Genomic DNA, 17,635 nt, shown 5'->3' with positions numbered 1-17,635 from the left:
CGAGCCGACCCAGGCTGGCGCCGCCGGGGGGGCCAGCCTGGGCCGCACCTCCTCCCCCCACACCCCCCCTTACCTGCCCAGGCTTCCCGCGAATTAAATGTTCGCGGGAAGCAGGGGAGGGGGCGGAGACTTTGGGGAGGGGGCGGAGTTGGGGAGGGGGAGGGGGCGGGGCTGGGGGCGGGGCCAGGGCCCCGTGGAGTGTCCTCCTTTTGGAGGCACAAAATATGGTAACCCTAGATGTGCACCAAATAATGCTGAATATTTTATGTACATCTTTTTCTCAAGAATGTCACCTGATTTTCATGAAGTCTGGCTCAGAATCAATGGGCCTAAAAATTCATGTCCAACTGTGCACCATGTCTGTGTGCGCTGTTACCATGATTGCCTGGAGAAAGAGGACATTGGTTGGATTTCAGGCACACTTAAGAGTGTAAGAAATTAAACCAAAAGCATTTGTAGGATTTATAAATTTTATTTACACATGGGCCAAAGCTTCTAGGGCCCCGTACAGCAGGACCCATTGATTGGTATGCAACCTTTATCCTCCACAAACAGCCTACCAGCATGCAGTCACACCCTGAGTGTCTGTGTATAGCTGCAGCCTGCCAGCCACACATCGGTCACACTGTGGTTTCCCCCAGCCTTAGTCACCACTTGCACACCCAACACATTCCCAGTTCCGGATTTCCCCAAAAACGTGTTTTCTGCACTGTCCACCCCTTTCCTGGGCAGTCCAGATATATTAGGTCCATTGCCCCTCTAAGGGGATCAATATACAACAGTTTGCTACCCCAAATGGAGTTATCTACACACAGTTCACAACACTGGATTAGTTCTGATTAAAGAATAAAACAATTGAACTACAAGATGATCATTTTTTCTCCTGACTTTCTCAAGCTGGCTTGTTTTTTAAAAGGGAGAGAAAAAGAACTTGAGACATACACTATAAATGAATAACATTAAAAGGAAGATGAAACCTCAGGTTAAGATTTTGTAGCCAATTTATTTTACTTAAAGGTCCCAGCTTATAGCTTATCTTGTTTTAGGAGTCCAACAACAGAACATGCTTATTATTTTTATTTAACCCTGTTTTCCTCTCAAATGTAGGTATTGTTTGCACTATGGCAACTGTAGAAAAATCAGTTATAGTCCATTAAATCTCTTGCCAAACAATTAAAGTATCTTGTCAGCAATAAGTGTAAACTTCAGCAATTTTTATTACAAACATTAGCAGTTGAGGAAATAGCATTTTATATCCAAGTGTATAGAAGACAAAACAAGATATGTTCCTTTAGCTTTCAGCCAAATGTCCATATGATGTATAGCTGTCCAGCTGCAACATAGCTCAGTTCTCAGAGTGTTTTGAAGCATTAATGAGCCTCTGACGCATCTCTTCAGCATGTGCCTGGCTCTTGGCTCGGTTTTCTTGGTACTGGAAGACAAGGAAATAAATGAATAATAGATAAATTATGTCACCGAATTTAAAATGCAGCACAGGTTTATCACTTGGGAAGAAAACAAGTGTTTTTGCTTGACAAATTATTAGGGTTGTCAAGCGATTAAAAAAATTAATTGAGCGATTAATCGCACCGTTAAACAATAATAGAATACCATTTATTTAAATATTTTTGGGTGTTTTCTACATTTTCAAATATATTTATTTCAATTACAACACATAATACAAAGTGTAAAGTGCTCACTTTATATTTATTTTTGATTGCAAGTAAATAAAAAAAAGAAATAGTATTTTTCAATTCACCTAATAAAGTATTGTAGTGCAATCTCTTTATCATGAACAATTATGTACAAAAAACTGCATTTGAAAATAAAACAATGTAAAACAATGTACAATTTTAGAGCCTGCAAGTCCACTCCGACTAACTTTTTGTTCAGCCAATTGCTCAAACAAGTTGCAGCAGATAATGTTGCCCACTTCTTGTTTACAATGTCACCTGCAAGTGAGAACAGGCTTTCGCATGGCACTGTCGTAGCCAGCGTCGCAAGATATTTACATGCCAGATGCGGTAAAGATTCATATGTCCCTTCATGCTTCAACCACCATTCCAGGTGGGGGCCTTCGTCCATGCTGATGACAGGTTCTGCTCAATAACAATCCAAAGCAGTGCGGACCGACGCATGTTCATTTCATTATCTGAGTCAGATGCTACCAGCTGAAGGTTGATTTTCTTTTTTGGTGGTTCGGGTTCTGTAGTTTCTGCATCGCAGTGTTGCTCTTTTAAAACTTCTGAAAGCATGCTCCACACCTTGTCCCTCTCAGATTTTGGAAGGCACTTCAGATTCTTAAATCTTGAGGTGAGTGCTGTAGCTATCTTTAGAAATCTCACATTGGTACCTTCTTTGCATTTTGTCAAATCTGCAGGGAATGTTCTTAAAATGAACAACATGTGCTGGGTCACCATCCAAGACTGCTATAACATGAAATATATGACAGAACACAGGTAAAACAGAGCAAGGGAATATACTATTCTCCCCCAAGGAATTCAGTCACATATTTAATTAACATATTTTTTTTTAACAAATGTCATCAACATGGAAGCATGTCCTCTAGAATGGTGGCTGAAGCATGAAGGGGCATATGAATGTTTAGCATATCTGGTACATAAATACCTTGCAATGCCACTACAAAACTGCCATATAAAATGCCTGTTCTCACTTTCCAGTGACATTGTAAATAAGAAGAGGGAAGCTTTATCTCCAGTAAATGTAAACAAACTTGTTTGTCTTAGCTTTTGGCTGAACAAGAAGTAGGACAGTGGACTTGTAGGCCCTGAAGTTTTACGTCATTTTGTTTTTTTAATGCAGTTATGGAACAAAAAAAAAAAATCTACATTTGCAAGCTGCACTTTCACAACAACAATTGCACTACAGTACTTGTATAAGTTGAATTGAAAAATACTATTTCTTTTGTTTATCATTTTTAGAGTGCAAATATTTGTAATAAAAATACACTTTGATTTCAATTACAACACAGAATACAATATATATGAAAATGTAGAAAACTTCCAAAATATTAAAACTGCGATTGTGATTATTTTTCATCGCGATCAATTTGGTTTAGTTCATTGCGCGAGTTAACTGCGATTAATCGAAAGTCCTACAAATTATGCTTGCATTGACAACATTATTTTCATTATTTCATGTTTTTATTGACTCAGTTTACTTTAAAATTAACAAAGGGTCTGTTTCATAACAAAGAGCATTTTTCTTAGTCTGAAACCAGTACAAAAACTGAATAACAATTCTAGTAAGAGTACAGCATACATACAGCAAGAGTACAGCAAGGAGGAAACTTATCTACCAAGCCATCTCGCGGATGAGAAATATAGCTATCTTTGGATCACGAAGATACTTAAAGAGGTGCACCTGTGTAGAATGTAAGCACCATGCCAAGGCGCTGCTCCAGACAATTCCTCCCTAATGATAAGATGTAGATGCAGAAAGTAGAGGAGCCATCCTGGACATGAAGCTGTCCTCTTTGTAACTTAAGTATCTGCGATGCACACATATCTACATTTCTAAGCCAAAAAGATAAGACAGCTTTATGCTCCTGCTGCTATATTTTGTCAGACAGATGATGGTTATCAATTAGGCTCAGAAGGATTAGATTTGTATTGGTAACTGTCGGAAAACATCGATTTCACCACACACACGGGTTGACGAAAAAAATATTTTCACTGATAACTGAAATTTACAGATAGGCAAAGTAACAAAAATACTGTTGGAGCACTTAGTCTGATTTTAAAATATTTACTTTGTATATCTGGACATGTGATGATGGCAATTTGTGTTTTGTTGTAAAGCTTTAACTTGTTGAATCTTAAAGTATATTGTCATTAAATAATTACTGTCTGATCCCACCCTCAATTTCCTGCAACTGTGAAAATTTAAGTCAAATAGAAAAAAATGCTTAAAACAAACATCGCTATTATCTGCCAAAATTATAAAAAACAATCTAATTCTGCCTAGCCTAGTTATAACGTTCCTTTAGCAGCCCAATGGCTGAGGAACACATTCCCTCACAGCATTCTGGACGTTAACAGGAGCCAGCCTGCTAGGACACGCCATATTAACAAAACCTCCCCACAATGACATCTAAAGCCTTGTTTTCAGCTTAAAGGGTCCAATGATCATGATCAGATGCCTGACAATGTCCCATTTCAAAAATTCATCTCTCAAGTGTTACTGTTGATCTCAGCTGAGCCAGAAACAAATTGGAATAACCCCATGAAGTTCATGCAGTCTGGAACAAATGCACAAGAGATCTGGCCATCTTCAGTGTCTGGTGACCACAACAGACAGTCTTGGTGACCAACATCAGAACTGGCAAGAGCTCAATAAGTTCAGGTAGGAACTTGTAGCCTACATAATTCAATTCGCAAGTTCATTTTATTCCAGGACATTCATTCACATTTAAATAAATTCCAGACATGTCTGATGATATGGCACAAGTAAGACCACACCTAGAACACGGTGTACATTTCTGGGTACCCCAGCGCACAAAGATTTGATACATTTCAGGAAAGAACAACAACAAAATCAAAAGACTGGGGGGTTGGGACAGGAGTGGCGAGGCATCAGATATAATTTCTTCATAAATCAAAACAGCATGATTTGGCATAATTACAAAACCCAAAGTGATAGTTCTCTGAATATCTGAAAAGTATGAAGACCAAAAAGGGGGAAATTGATTAGAATGACTAAAGGAGCATAGTGGAAAGAAAGTGAACAAAGGAAACTTTCCCTTATTCAGCCCACACTTTCCTAACAGGTCCTCAAAGGTCTCAATAGAGAAAGACTCAACTGTGCAATAGTTTGCCAAAGAAGTGATGAAAACCCTTTAACTTGAGGAATTTCATACTAGACTAGACAATGTACTTACAAGTATACTTTTGGGGACAATCTTTAGCATTAACAGGAGTCTGGACAACTTGAGTTAGGTCTTTTCCATCACTGTTTTCTACAATTGGGCCCAAACTATTTTTATTTCCGTGTTAAATTTTGAAAAATGCAGTCTGTGTTAAGCAATTGCCTGCATCTGCAATGCTTTTCTAACTTTCAAAGAGCAACATATTGTTCACTGCTACAATAGCTTCCATACAGCTGTAAGTCTAAATATTGCCAGTTTAGTGATATACATTTTAAAAGCAGATCCACGGGGGGTTACTGACTATGAATACGTAACTAGAAAGTGCTTATAGTCAAATGTTTTTTATATTTCTTAAACTCAGCCCTGGTCTACACTAGACAATTAGGTCGTTCTAACAACATTGATCAGGGCTGTGGAAAATCCACACCTTCCCGAACAGTGTAGTTAAGCTGACCTAAGTCCCTGTGTAGACGCACTAGGTCAACAGAGGAATTCTTCCAATTGTCCTAGCTACCGCTCTTGGAGAGGTGGATATCCTACGCCAACGGGAGAACCCTTCCTGTTGGCATAGGTAGTGTCTGCATTGATGCACTACAGCACCACAGCTGTGCCGCTGTAGTGTTTTAAATGTAGACAAGCCCTCAGACAACAGTGAAAAATCAGTGCAGCTAAAAGCCACTATATAAGTTATTCAAGTCTGCATTTACTGAATATTTTTGTTTGTGAAAATAATCAATGTGCAAAGATCTTGTCTAAAGGCCCTATCTTAGGAACTCTGTACACCTCATAGCTCCTGCATGGCATGAGACATTAGTTCTCTTCCCAATATTAAATCCCGATATCTTTAAAAAAGACATTGATGACATATTTGCTATGGATTTCATATGAGAGGCAACAGCTACTCTTCACCTAAAGGAGAGCACATGTGTGTAATTTAAACAAGTTTCTCTTCCAATATAAACAGACACTGAGTGTCAAGGGCCAATAAAAAATACATTTTTCTTTGGATGCTGTCCTTAGGAAGAAGGATCCTTCCAGAATTTGCCTCCACAACTAGTACTGCGGCAATAGGTCTTAACTGCAAAAGCATTTTGGTTTGCCCCAAAATAAGATTTTGATTAAAGTGAAGTGCATTTATAACCACACAAAACGTCACACTGATTGAGATAATATTACATGCAAGTGATATTTGAACAGCTTCAAACCACTTTGTACATGATTTCTCCTTGTGTAAGATGTATATTCCCACTCACAAACGTCAAGGGACTAACACAGCTTCCTAAATGAACAAAGACTAGTACTAGAAGAGTTACATTTTAAAAAGCCAACACTGTTCAAGTAAATTTCAAAGATTTTGAAAATAGAAAAATGGGCCTACTTTATGACCGAACATGGCTCGCATTTACACCTGGCTACCACCTAAGAAATCATGGACCCAGACCTCATTTGAAATCAACAAAACTCCAACCCCTCTCCAATAACGAAGAAAACTATAGCAAATAGTATTCTCCCACCTCAAGTACATACTTCTTTATAGCATGTGGTTTATATTTAGCTTCCCATCATTATATGATATTTGTATTTTTGCTTAAGAAGAGAAGCTTTGTTCTTAAATTATACTATATGCTTATGATTCATCTGAAAAGACAAGAGAAAAAAGTAGTATTTTTGGGTGTAGTACTTAGATTCTGCTGGTTCTAAAGTACATACTAATTCACGGATGGGCTTTTTCCTGTTTTTTCCACCCATGTATATTCACTACAGTCATTTCAAATACGATATTTTGAAATTGCTAACTATTACACCAACAAGCTTTTGACCCTTTCAGGAAGTTGCAGTTACACTATTATATCACTGTATCCATAATTTAAGGGAGCAGATACTTCACAGCCTTTTTTCTTTCAATGAAAAAAAAATTAGAATTGTACTGGAAGATTGGTAAATTATATATCTCAGTCCACCTGTGTGTAACCTTTACATTGCAATGCCTCGACATGCCTTTAATCTGGCCAATTCAACTGTGTGTGAGTATCAAAGGGATGTTAAATTAGCTGGGAGACATAAGCTCATTCGCTGATGTTGATAAGAAATCAAGGAAAATGTTGTTTGTATGTTTTCATCTGTCTATATCCTACATTCAATTAGCCTTAAGATCAAAGATGTGTATAAAGTGCATGGAACTAATGAATATTTCCTGTATTGTCCTCACTTATCTGTCCATGTTTTGATGAATGGCCAGCAATTGCCTAATGTAAATCGGTGTAACTGAACTATTTGTGTATGCATGAGAAGAGGGTAGTTAACTTCAAAGCAAAGGTTGTTGATTTAACAATGGAGACTCAGAAACTGTTTGCATTACCTATTCTTCGTCAGAGAAAAACCCATGCTGTGGCAGTAACCCTCACTGAGGCCTTGGCTACACTTGGCAATTCACAACACTGCCGTGGCAGCGCTGTGAAGCGCGAGTGTAGTCACGCTGCCAGCGGTGTGAGAGCTCTCTCGCAGCGCTGCAAGTACGCCACCTCTCCGAGGGGAGTAGCTTGCAGCGCTGCGAGCAAGCATGCAGCACTGCAGGCACTGATTACACTGGCGCTTCACAGCGCTGCACTTGCTGCGCTCGGGGGGGGGGGGCGGGGGGGCGTTTTCACACCCCTGAGGCGCAGCAAGTTGCAGCGCTGTACAGCGCCAGTGTAGCCAAGGCCTGAGCTACTTTCAACTACAAATACTGGACCATGGGAACAATCCTGCTATCTCTGATTCATTTCTGGACTGCTTGAACTCTGGCAGGGAGAGTTCTAAGCATATGGACAGAGATTCCTAGAATTGATTTTTGGGAAGCCCTGAGGACTTATGAAAAGGATTCTAACAGACTCTGAATCTATGTTTTAATCTCTTTAATAACTCATTTCTTTTCTTAAACAATTAATCTTTGGTTAGTTTACTAAGGAGTGGCTAACAGCTGTTTTTGGTGAGACTGGGGGTGAGTGACTGGTCCTTTGGGACTAGAAGAATGTAATGTGTGGTGTTTTTTGCGTTTAATAACCTTACATCATACAGTCCAGGTTGTCTGGGTGATTATAAGGGGCTGGAATGCTAAGGAGCCTGTATGTGACTCCTTGGTAAAACTAATATAGTGATCCAGGGGTACAATTTTGTTACCGGCTTGGTAAAATCTAACTGTAGAATATATCACCAGTTTTGGTGTGTCTGTCCTGTTTTCTGACAGCTTGTCCTGAGTTTGGCATTCTTAGCTGTGACCCACTCTAGGCACCATGACAATAGCTATTCTTATTTTTCATAGTTTTATTTCACTGAGTTTGTATTATAGTTTGAGAAGGTTTTTTAAAGCATGCCATTAGAGTTCAAGCAGATGAAGTGGCATTCTCACAGATTTATAATGTAGGGCAAGCTATTCTGGCTGTTCAGTATTTGGCTTTTCAAAGCCACATTTTCAGAACATGGCCACTAACTTAGCACATACAACTCTGCGTATGCACAATTCTGCATTCTATCATTTGACACACACAAATTCTGAATATACCAGCTCTCTCATCCTGGCATGACATTACAAGTGTAAAGATCAGAGTGGATCCTGTTGTGATAACTGGGCCGACAAATTTACCCTAATTCTAAGCTCACCTGTAAAGAGTTGACAGTTCATAAATGTTACAATAACTTATAACAACAAATGTTAATAGAAAGTAAGTCAAGTAGCTTTCAATAATGAATGTTATAAACAGATGCAAGGGAACCAGACAAAGATTAAATTCATCTAAACAAAAAAATGACCCCAAATTTGGATCACAAGCCTACCCTGCATCTCCATGAGGTATGCCAAGTTTCAAAGCAAGCCGAGTAACCATGCAGATTTTGGAGCCCTTAGACTCATCCTTTAAACAGAAAGGGCTTCTCAACTACAGGAGAGTTGGTGCTCCACTATGATTATTAACTAAACTTTTTCATTTTTCTTTTATCTGCAGTACAGTATTGTAATGAGCAGAGACCTGAGCAGGAATGTTATATCTATAGAAGACCCAATTCTGCGACTCACTGAATAGTTCACTGAAGCCAATAACTCGAGTAGTGCTCGACAGACAGAACTTAGTCATTCTGTTTCATGTTGTATAATGCACACATAGGTATCCTATGAAAAGAAAATACCAAAGAAATTTGCTTTATTTTTATTTTTTTAAGCAGGAACAATCTGTGAAATGTTAATCAGTTTCCGTTTGGAAGCATTTTATTTTGTTAGAGTTGCGTGGAGGGGGGGAAAGGATATTACATATCTGCCTATTTTTGGATCTCTAGAAAAGGCTCCTGCCTTTGGTATAAAAAAATAAACAACATTGGAGTGGAAGAGGCACTATTTCTTTTGAACATGATCTCACAATGAGTTCTGTTTTCATGTGCACTAGAGCTGAATGAACATTTCTGCTGAAGAGGGACCAACATACTGTCAAGCTTAAAAACACTTACAAAGCAAGCAACTAACAGTGTAATTGCCAAACAAAGAGTGTTAATGAAAAAGACCTTTCTGGGTGATATACAGAATGGAAAAAAATACTATAATTATTTGTGAATCAAAAAGTACATAATGTACTTCTGGGCTATTTAACAGTGCTGCTAACCCAAAGTAAGGGTAGCAAGATAGAAAACAGATAATTACTGATTCAATTTTATGGAAGAATGAATAATATTCTAAACTTTACTCAATGGTTATTTTAACTAGTGCTTTATACAATATCAGAGTCTACATTTAACTGAAAAAGTATCAAAGTTAGGTCACTATCCTGCAACCGGATCCACAAAGGTGGACATCTATGCCATTACGGCACTCTGTTGGCTTCAGCAGCGTTCTGCATGAGCTCAGAGGTCTGTCCACAGGGATCCATTTTCAGGATTGAAGCCTACTACTGATTACAGAAATAAGACTGCTGACAGAGGGCTTTGATTCTGTATCCTTGCACAGATGGGTCATAACCTGGTCTCTCACTTTGCACGCACAATTTTCCATGCACAGACCTTTCTCACAACAAATTGTATACTAGATAACAGACACAACTGCACTGTTGCTATCCACATTAATATAACCTTTGAAAACTTTAAGTGTTTCAGTTACATTTGAAGTTAGTACCTTACCTCCTTCTTTAAGCATTTCCGCATCTCACGGTCAAGGTCATTGCAGTGGCCAAAAAATCTCAAAAAGGTGTGCTAAATAGTTATGGGAGAGAAAACACAATTTGCCATGTTATATAATTCAAAGTTTCTGTTTGAAAAGCATTACAGCGACTTAGAAATTTATTTGTAGCATATATTGTGTTCTATTCTTCCTTTCACTTCCTCTCTTGTAGAAGTGTGCTGAGTTTCAAGAGAATTGACTCTATCTAAAAATCAGAGCTACTTCTTTGGAAGCGTTGTTACTCAGTTAGGGCCCAAACTTTGATGGTGCTTATCCTTCTGTTTACTTTACTGGGAGTTGTTCAACATGTGTTAGGAGGCACTCAACACATTGCAGGATCAGACTCTTAAATAAGATATACAAATTGAAGTCAGCTGCATGGCTTATTGACAACATATTTAAAGCATGTACTTATTAACTTGAAGGCCAATTCTGTAACCTTTACTCACCAAACAGTATAGCTAGTTTCAGTGGAACTGCTCGTGTGTGTAAAAGTCTCTGGAACAGATTCTTCCGACTAGAGAGATTTGCAACCATTGTGGCGGGGATGTGCTCAATCCCCAGGATAAGGGACAGTGTACACTGCTTCTCCTTCACAGCTCTAACAGGTGTAAATCCAGAACTACAGTTTCAGATTAAACTGCATACCATCCCGGCCACATAAGAGTGTGCTGCTTGTCCAAAATATCTGAAGCTGCTATACAGTGGGAGACTGGTACTACCGAAGTGGACATAGCCCAAAAGAGAAGAGAAGGTAAGCTCCTCCAACCTACCACTCAGATCAGCCCTAATTTCCCATTTCACCAAGCCAAAGACTTGAGACTGCATTCACTCTGGTTAAGAGTCAAATCCCGGCAATTTCTGGGGCTTCATATATATTTAAATCTTATCCCATTTCTAAGATACTGATGGGGAAACTGATTGGCTGTCTATAGCTATCTTCCCCCAAATAAGTCAAGTGTCTGCCATGAAAGTATGGCATCTAAAGTCAAAACTTTTTGAAGCAATGCCAAAGAGCATTGTCAAAAAATATGCCCGCACCTCCTAAAAGTGCCATTTTCACAGAATGATAATCAAGATGACAGTACCAAGTGGTTTGGCAGTAGAATGCTATATAAGGCCTTGGCTACACTTGCAAGTTACAGCGCAATAAAGCAGCCCCGGGCGCCCTAGCTCACTCCCCGTCCACACTGGCAAGGCACGTAGAGTGCTCTGACTCCGCAGCTACAGCGCTGCTGGTCCTCCACCTCGGCGAGTGGAATAATGTTGCTGCGCCCCCGCTGGAGCACCGCGGCGGCAGTGTGAACAAGGTGTTGCATTATTGCGCTGTGATCAGCCTCCGGAAACATCCCATAATCCCCTTAAGTCAAGTGGCCACTCTTGTCATTGTGAAATCGGCTTCAGGAATGCGGAAATGCCCTTTCAAAGCTCCATTTCGGAGAAGTCAGCTGCTTATCAGCGCCGAGAAAAAGCAAACATTTACTGTTTGCTTTGAGTGAGTGGGGGTGTGGGGTGGGGAGGTCTGAACTTACAAGACAGCATGCTGACACACTCAGCACCCCAAAAACCAATTCTCTTTCCCCCCACATACACACAACATACTCCCTGTCACACTCCACCACCCCACCCCATTTGAAAAGCACATTGCAGTCACTTGTATGCTGGGATAGCTGCCCATAATGCACCACTCGCAATGCCACTGCAAGTGCCGCAAATGTGGCCATGCCAGCGCGCTTGAAGCTGTCAGTGTGGACAGACTGCAGCGCTTTCCCTACTGTGCTCTACGAAGGCAGGTTTAACTCTCAGCATTCGACATCTGCAAGTGTAGTCATGTCCTAAGACACCCAAATTACTCAAAAACCTACAAAAACTCAGATTCAAAAATACTTGCAACTATAGGCTAGACTGAGTCTGCTTAGTCCATCTTGTGCAGAACACATCCGTAGCAAAACAGAAAGGGTTTGGTACACAGGGATGGCTCTAAAAAAGACTGGCCTTTACCGTAACTCCCTTTATACCCCAGCTTGGTTACCCATGCCATTCAATATGGAGGTGCTGTAAGGAGCACAGAAACTGAAAAAGTATGGTGAAGTCCACAGTATTTTAATGAAGAGCAATACATCTCTGCTAAAGTGTAGTATGCATATATTAGCCTGTATGTGTGATATACAGAGACCATGTTAAATGTTGTCAATAAATCAGGCTAGTAATTAGTTTTACAAAAATCAGCTTCTATGAAGAAAAAGTGTTGACTGTTGAACTCTAAGCTATTTAAAATAAAAACCAGACACTTGCTTCTCGTTTAAATTGTAGCAAATACTTTTATTTGCATTCCTGTGACTTATAAGCAAACATTTGATTTATACATATGTGGAGTGGGATACCATTAATGTGTGTGTGAAGTTTCATCCAGAGTTACAAATTTCAGAGTTACAGACTCCTGGGAATAGGAAGGGGTTAATGAAGATGCTGACAGACACTTCACTGTAGCAGTGCTATAATTAATTAGTTTATACCTCTCTGTACTTAATAGGAGGACATCAGATGATACCACACACAGCAATTGCCCGTGATAAGCCCTCACTCCCCCCAATTTGTACTCTACTACGAGCAAATCCTGTTTAAAAAAAAAAACATTTTCATTTTAACTAGTACAGACTTTGTTTAATTCTTAACAGAATATACCCTATATTTGCACTTCAATTTTTGTGTGAGCTCTCATGCTAGGCTTACTCCATTCTTCCCAAGGTGCACTGCTGCAGGCTATCTACTCAACATGAATATTCTGCAGAGCATTTAAGATGCTGTAGTTCACTCACACCGTCACCTAAAGTCTCTTCCTTACATATAAACATTTGGTTCATGGAGTTTCTAACTAAGAAATTTAGTTGACAGACAGAATTAATTCAATAAATTTGGAATGATAAGATTTCCACACAGCCCTATTTAGGAGGAGGGAAGGAATTTGGAAATAAGTGTGTTATGTTACAATACCTCCCACCCTATATAGCCATAACATAATCCCTTTAGCAAAATGAGTTATCTTTATTGTGAATCACATGAATATACCAATAGCCAACCTCCCAGACTCCATCCGTCCTGCAAATTGTTTAAGTAAAATATAAATGGGGTCAGACTATCACAAGTGAACACGTCCACACACAAACGGTAAGAAAATTGTTACCATTAACTCAGCCCCTTTATGTTTAGAACTGGACATTACAGCTTACCTTGCCATTATAAAATACCACAACAGCAAACAACTCATCACACAGTATAAAAGGGCCAATATTTAGCACATAAATTAAGCCTTCGCAGGGATGCAAATTCGTTTTTGCGTGGTAGTGCAGTATTATAGCAATAGACAGTTGTTTACAGTATGTCAAAATAGACAATATTTTACAAGTACAAAAATGTTATAGATTTACATTTATATTTAGATATGTAAAGTGCATCATCCAAATGCAAACACATGCTTACTGTATATATGTACATACATGGACACTGATTATCTTCCAGAGGCTTTAGTCTTCCTGAATTAGAAGAATTCAAAATTCATTTTTTTAAAAGTAAATATTACACTCCTCTGGCTAAAGTCTTTTAGTGTGAGCAACCATTTTTTCCAGTATGGGAAAGAGCTAAATTATTTCTAATGAAGTAGCACAGAAATATTCCCATGCAGATACACTGATTGTCAAAGTTTCAGCCCAAATGTTTTACAACTTCTGTACCACCATACCTGCCCATTTAGAAATCCAAGCATTATTTTGCAGTTAGTACAGTTAGTTTAAGTATGAAACAAAAGAAGGCTTTGAAAAAAAACAAAACAAATACTGTTCAACTATTAACCAATGTAGATTTTTTGACATGGTACAAAACATATTACAAAACTTCAGCACAGATTCATATTTTTGTATGTTTGTATATACTTAAGACTGAAACACATTAATACAGTAGCTCCTCACTTAAAGTCATCCCGGTTAACGTCGTTTCATTGTTACTTCACTGATCAATTAGAGAACATGATCATATAAAGTTGCGCAATGCTCCCTTATAACGTTGTTTGGCAGCCACCTGCTTTGTCCACTGCCTGCAGAAAGAGCAGCCCATTGGAGCTAGCTGATGGGGGCCTGGAACCAGGGTGGACCCGCAGCCTCCCATCAGCTCCCCTAAGTTTCCTGTGCGGCAGCTGCCCAGCAAGCTATCAATTGCTGGGCAGTTCAGCTGTCCCTCCCCCACTGTCATGTGCTGCTCCTGCCCTCTGCCTTGGAGCTGCTCCCGGGAGCCTCCTGTTTTCTGTGCGGTGGGAGAGGGGATGGGGAGAGAAGAGGGATGCTAATGTCAGGGTGTCCCCACCCCACGCTTGTACCTCGTCTCCAAAGAGCCGGGGGGTGGGGGCGGACACGACAGGGCTCAGGATGGAGGGAGTTTGCTGGCAGCAGCTGCAGTCTCAACTTGATGATCTACTTAAAAAGGCAGTGTACTTAGAGTGGGGTCAGAGTACTTAAAGGGGCAAGATGTGTGTCTCTCTCTCACACACGGTGTGTATCTCTGTCTCTCTCTGACATGCTGACTCCCCTCCCTCCATTCCTGCTGCCTTGTAGAGTGTGGGGCTACATTAATAACAACGTGTTAACCCGTGAGGGCTCAGCCGAGTGCTAGTTCATCATTTAGCAGCAAGGCATTCCCTGGGAAATATCCCACCCTCTTACTCCACCACCTCAACCAAGCTTCACAATCATCATTGCTGTATACAATATTAAATTGTTTGTTTAAAACTTATTCTGTGTGTGTGTGTATATATGTCTTGCGAAAAAAATTTCCCTGGAACCTAATCCCCCATATTTACATTAATTTGTATGGGGAAGTTGGATTTGCTTAACATCTTTTCGCTTAAAGTAGCATTTTTTAGGAACATAACTACAACGTTAAGCGAGGAGTTACTGTATTAAAGGTAATCTCAGAATGTAGTAGTTGGACTATATATTCTCAGCCTTATTTAATTATAGCATGTAAGTGTGTGCTAGGTGCCTCACAACATAGATAAAGATTGCATGGAGGTGCTTACTAATTTCAGACACAGAGCAACAAGGGGAGTTACAAGGCAGGGAAAAAAGAACAGGGGTAACCTCAATAAGATTATGTGCTTACTCAGTGAAGGCTAGTGTATAGCATGAAGGAATAACAAAGCGATTTTTAAACATATAACTAAAATATGGGATTTATTTTATTTCTTGTAGGCATCAGACAAGGATTGAGTCTTCAGGAGGGACTTTGTGGAAAAAGGGTAACGGCCTTATGGACCGGCTTGGGAAGGTAATTCTATTTGTTACTCCTGGGGGAATTCAAGACAAAAAAAATTAAAATTGTGCAAAATTCTACATATTTCATTTGTCAAAATAACACAATATAATCACTCCAGTTTCAATTATTTTGGTAATTTATTTCAAAATACCTGTCAACAAGTATGTCAACAATACAGACAACAGCAAAAAAGATTCCCCCAGGAGTAGAGAGTTAAAGAAACCCCTACAACAACTAATTTCTAGTTGTGGGGTGCTGGAGAGGGCTGTGTGGGGCCCCCAGAGCCCAGACACCTGCACTCCCATCCCCCTAGAGCCCAGCTGCGGGGCACCCCCTGGCCAGACACCCGCACCCCCTTCCCCCAGAGCCGAGCCACGTGGCACCCTCCAGCCCAGAAACGACCACCTCCCCACCACAAAGCCCAGCTATGGGGCAGCCCCCAGCCCAGACACCAACACTCCCAGAGCCTTTACTCCCCCAACTTCTTTACTATCTCTCCAGGGGAGACGTTGTGGTGCAGCCCTGCCCTTCCTCACCCTTTGCCAGAGCTGGCTGGGTCTCCCAGGCCCTCTCCCATCATCCCGGGAGAATGAGGATCAAAGAGTGTACAGCGCTCAGCCCTGCCATGCTGGGTGCTCCACTCACTGCAAGCTGCGTTCTGCAGAATCCAGAAGCCCCTAGTGGCGGCCAGAAATTCTGCAGGGAAAACAGGGAATTCTGCAACATTCTGCAGTGGCGCAGAATAATACCAGGAGTAAAAATTTGTGTAGAAGAGCTGCAAGAAAGTATGGAGACAGCTGTGTGAGAGAAGTGGACAAAATGAGCCCCAAAGCTGACAACACTGGCAGAACAGAGTGACAGCAGTATGTGAAGGTTGCAGTAGCTGAATCTAGTGCCTATCTAGACAAAGGCAGAGTAATATCATAGAATCATAGACTTTAAGGCCAGAAGGGGGGAAACATTTGGAAAAAAAAGGGATAAACCAAAGAATCTATGAAAGAAAGAAAGCCATCTCAGCAAAAAAATATTATTTTAATGGGAAAAATAAATAAAGCCAAAAAAAAGATTAGAGGATGACTATTGTCAGTCGTCCATGGGGAGCACAATGAAAAAGTGACCAGAAAAAGTGAAACCAGTGAAGAAGAAACTGCATGCCACAAGATGTCTGGACATGTTCTCTCCTTAACAAACTTCATGCTTTTTCAGATTCATCTCCCCTAGTACATGTTTCCATAGATCTAGTATGAAATATTAATGGGGAGCAAGACATTGATAGGAAATTATACTCTGTCTGCTTCTGGATATTGCAAATAAAGAGGGGGGGAAATGAGTAACATGAAGCTAGGATAAGAAAAATGTTTCATATGAAACTTCAAAGGTTCTCTTTAAGACTGCTTGCCTAAATTATTCTTGTTTCACAAGTGAACCTTTTCAGGTAATGTACACCTCACTTCAGTTTGAAAGGTGTTATTGTACACCCACAGTATTATTTTATAATATATGTACGCTATATGCTCTGAAACTTAGGAGTGAGAGCAAGCTAAAAAAAGCAGAATTATCCTTTCCCCTCTCTTCCACAAGCAATCAAATTTATTTGTCAAATAAGACTGATCACAGAACATATTTTGTTAACTTCTAAATGTGTAACATTTCAGCTTCACTGTAATATGAACAGGCTGTAGTCATAAATGACTAACGGTTAATTCAAAGAAAAGGAAGGGTTCCATTACAGCTGCAAGAAAGAGCTGGATGTAAGTGTGTATGTATTCTACCAAATTAAAGCCAAGTTTGTTATCCATCTGCAGCATAATCAGACGGAAGTGTCATGCTTCTCGCTGCAAAGGCAAAAAGAGATCAAACACTTGCACAAAGGGTGCGAGAGAGGCAACACCTCAACTCTCAGAAGTGAGACTATGCCTGCTGTATATGTGCACTTGAGATATTTTTCTGGTGCAGCATCCTGCCAGGGACTTCATTTGGACAAACAGTAATGAATCCTACTCTTAAGACTTATAAGTATACCATCTACAAGCCCAGCTGAGACACAGAACGGCAAAGGAAAGCTACAAAAAGGCAAGAGTGATAGGATGACAGACCTGAAGATAATGTAAAGAAACTCCCCTGAAAGTATATTATTTCACTTGGAGCCAACCCTTTATGGAAAGTTAGAGGAAAATGTAGAATGTCTCAGACTGGACATGAAATTGATGAGAACAGATGAGGTAACTAGGAAGACATCAGATATAGTCAGCAAGTATAAAGAT

General features: G+C 40.0%; 1 protein-coding gene across 2 annotated transcripts in view; it reads right to left on the bottom strand.

Moving 5' to 3' along the window:
- Positions 1-978: 978 nt before the first annotated feature.
- Positions 979-17,635, bottom strand: part of CMC2 (C-X9-C motif containing 2) — a 40,636-nt gene continuing 23,979 nt past the window's right edge. For both annotated transcript variants that reach the window (XM_054048628.1, XM_054048629.1), the window contains 2 exons: positions 10,028-10,099; positions 979-1,432 (listed from right to left, as the gene is read on the bottom strand). In XM_054048628.1, the coding sequence (XP_053904603.1) occupies positions 1,346-1,432; positions 10,028-10,099 (159 nt within the window). In that variant the 3' untranslated portion in view covers positions 979-1,345. The remainder of the gene's footprint in view (positions 1,433-10,027; positions 10,100-17,635) is intronic.

This window comes from Malaclemys terrapin, chromosome 14 (genome assembly GCF_027887155.1).
Source record: "Malaclemys terrapin pileata isolate rMalTer1 chromosome 14, rMalTer1.hap1, whole genome shotgun sequence".
Classification (NCBI taxonomy): Eukaryota; Metazoa; Chordata; order Testudines; family Emydidae; genus Malaclemys; species Malaclemys terrapin.
This window is presented reverse-complemented; position numbering and strand designations above follow the sequence as displayed.